The sequence below is a fragment of the Agelaius tricolor genome, unplaced genomic scaffold (genome assembly GCF_023055355.1).
Source record: "Agelaius tricolor isolate 1412-34295 unplaced genomic scaffold, bAgeTri1.0.p SCAF_3, whole genome shotgun sequence".
Classification (NCBI taxonomy): Eukaryota; Metazoa; Chordata; class Aves; order Passeriformes; family Icteridae; genus Agelaius; species Agelaius tricolor.
Window position 1 is genome coordinate 61,825,921 of NW_027269263.1, and position 3,123 is coordinate 61,829,043.

General features: G+C 52.1%; 1 protein-coding gene across 1 annotated transcript; it reads left to right on the top strand.

The window, feature by feature from the left end:
• The first annotated feature begins 472 nt into the window (after positions 1–472).
• LOC139587661 (inositol 1,4,5-trisphosphate receptor-interacting protein-like 1) lies at positions 473–2,245 on the top strand. The gene has a single exon (XM_071422052.1). It carries the CDS (start codon positions 473–475, stop codon positions 2,150–2,152), a length of 1,680 nt encoding a protein of 559 aa, XP_071278153.1. The 3' UTR covers positions 2,153–2,245.
• Positions 2,246–3,123: the final 878 nt, after the last annotated feature.

Genomic DNA, 3,123 nt, shown 5'->3' on the forward strand with positions numbered 1-3,123 from the left:
CATCCAAGCAAGCTGGATTTCTTTCAGAAAGATTGCTCACTCAATCTGTAACACAGCATTAGCCTACGTGACATCCTGCCCCAAAATTAATAAGTATAAATCCGAATAGAGAGAAATGTCCCCCACCGGTATTAAATAAAAGCGTACACCAGCATAGCGAGAACACCCATGGGTCATGTCACCCAAATTTGTATTTGACAAGAGTGGCGTGGCAGGCTCCTTCTGCCTGCTTTGTCAAGGGAAGCCCTGGGGTTCCCAGGTTCCCGAGTGATGGGTCTGCACTTGGTGTCTGTGGGGGCTTTGGGTGCCCAGGGCCATGATGAGTTCCCTGAGGGGGCTGGGGAGGGCGGCTGGGGCTGGCCTGTGATGCACTCTGGGTTCTGTGACAGCACAGGGGCCGTGTCACAATGGGGACAGCTCTAAATGGCCCCACCGGGTGCCGCTGCCCCAGTAGAGCCTGGCTGAGCGGACCATGGCTTTACTGTCCTTGATCTTCGTGCTCGTGCAAAGCTTCATCCAGTACCCCCAGCCAGCTGGGGATGGGCTGGATGAGGCCACGCACAGGAGAATGAAGGAGCGTCAGCAGCTGCTGGACCATGAGATAGCTCGGCGGCTGCAGGAGCTGGAGCAGCAGGACGAGGGCTGGGGAGCCGTGCTCTTTGGTGCCCTGCAGCAGTGGCCATTTTGGGTCCTTGCTGGAGTCGTGCTCCTCTTGGGCCTGTGGTTTAGCTGCAGGAGAAGGAGCCCTCAGGCCAGCAACAATGATGTAAATGAAGGTGAAGAAAGAGTAGATACAAAGAAAGAATACACAGATGTGAAAGTTGAAGAACAGGGTGATGGGAATGTAGAGGCAAACAAGAAGGAGGATAGAAAAGAAGGCAAACAAGGTAACAAGGCTGCCACTGAAAAAGAAGACAGTGATGGCGGCAAGGAAGAAAGCAGCAGTGTGGAAAACACAGAAAAGACCGGAGATGTTGGGAATGAGCAAGGCATTGTTTTAGTGAACCGCATAGAGTGGCCTGTGGAGGATCTGGAGAGAGGTTGCTCAGTGATAGCTGAGCTGATGGAGAGCTTGACGCGTGTCTTTGTGGACAGCGTGAGCAATAGCTTCTACCCAGTGCCTCAAGAAGCCATCGGGGTGGGCAGTGCCTTTGAGGGTTGGAGTCCCGGGCACTGGGATGGGGTGTACCGTGTGCTGGTCCCACTGAATGCCCCACCAGGGCACGCCTTCCAGCTGGAGCTGAACAGTGCAGGGCAGGTGGCAGCAAGGACCTTCAGCGTCCGTGTGGAGCTGGTGTGCACGTGCGAGAAGGAGCAGCTGGTAGAGGAGCCGTTGTGCTTCCTGCACCACTCGCGGAAGGAACTGCGGTGGAAGCAGAAGCGCAGCCTCCTAGGGACACTCTGCACCAGCTCCTACCTGGACGTGGAAAAAACCTCCCACTGGTTCTGCCAGTTGGTGAGGAGTTCGTGGTTGCAAGTGCCTCAGTGGCACTCATGGCACTTGGTGCTTCAGCCCTGCAGCCGGTCCTGCCGATTGCAGCTGAGCAAAGGCAGGAAGAGCCTGAGGGTGGAGATGCTCTTTGGGGTGCACCAAGGGGACTCTGACATCTTTGTGGTCAGCCAGCCCACAGAGGCCCAGAAAGGCGGCTCCAGCATCTTTGTGAGCAGCCAGCCCACCAAGGCCAACATCACTGCAAGCACAGCATGGCCTGAGATGTACGCTGTGGCAGAGGCGAAATTCTACCGGCACATCACCAGGCAGCTGCCATGTGAGAACTTGCACCTGAAATGCCTGCAGCTCTTCACCGGCATCCTGAGGGGCACAGGTTTTTCCAGCTCTACCTGGAAGACTGTGGTCATGCACGTGCTGACCACAGTACCGCTGTCCCGGTGGCACAGGAGCGCATTTCCACGGCGGCTCTGGGATGTCATGGCGTACCTGGACCGCTGCCTGCAGCTGACACGCCTGGAGCACTTTGTGCTAGGCAATGAGAGGCTTCCTACAGAGATCAGCTTGCCGCCGGCAATGCGAGGGGTTGAGCCACCCAACCTCTTTGAGCACCTGGCCCGAGATCCGGCCGCCCTCAGAGAGGCAATGCAAGCTTATGGTTGGCTGCGATATCGCCTCTGGGTGCTGCTCTCCAGCCTCTGAGAGGAGTTCCCTGCACTGAGCTGTGCTGGGATGGTCACACCCAATGGCAGCCACCTGAACTCTGCATAACTGCTGCACTTGTCACTGGCAATCCTGAAGCTGCTTGCCTTCTCCTGCAGACGGAAGATGCTGCAGCACATGGATTCCATGTGCAGACACGTCTCTGAGTGGCCTTGCCCATCACCTTCCACTTCCAGCAGTGCTGCTGACCAAGTGTGTGAGACAGAAACTGGCTGCACCTGCACATCCTCAAAAATGGCAGTGAAGCGTATAGAGGTGTCTTGGAACACCTTGAATACAGCAACTTAGCCCCTTGGGGATTAACGTGGTCGTTTAGTTGTAGTTGTAGCTGTAGTTGTAATTGTAGCTGTACTTGTAAACCTAGCTGTAGCTTCAATTGTAGCTGTATTTGTATTGTTGCTGCAGCTTTTTTTGTAGTTATAGCTGTCGTTGCATCTGTAGGTATACCTTTAGTTGTAGTTGTAATTGAAGCTTTAATTACACTTGTTCATTAGCATTTCTTCTAGAGGCCCTTTGATGTGGACAGTGTTGCAAATGTACCCAGTTACCCTTAGTTTAGAGAAGAATTTAACTACCCTACTGTATTCGCTTGTCTTCTTTTAAATAATGTTTGAATATCAAAGTTTGTAAAATTAATAAAAGGAGCTAAATTTCTCAAATTTCCTGAAATGTGTCATTCCATGTATTTAACCCTCTGTATCTTAGAGGATGTCCTTCCTCTACCCCTATCTGAAATAAAGACATTTTGCAAACAGAGTTGGTGGATATATTAAGTATGCTGTCTCTCAAGCATTCCCATAGAAATGCTTGAAGCATGAATAGAAAATCCCCGGAAGTGCCTGAAATTTTATATGGTTTTGAACTATGGAGTTTGAGAGCTAAAAGGATATTGAAGGCACCGAAATTTTGGGATGGTATTAAATCTTCCTGTGCATCATCCAAGCAACCCG

Excerpts from the sequence above, each read along its gene's own strand:
- LOC139587661 (XM_071422052.1), top strand. The coding sequence starts at position 473 with ATGGCTTTACTGTCCTTGATCTTCGTGCTCGTGCAAAGCTTCATCCAG.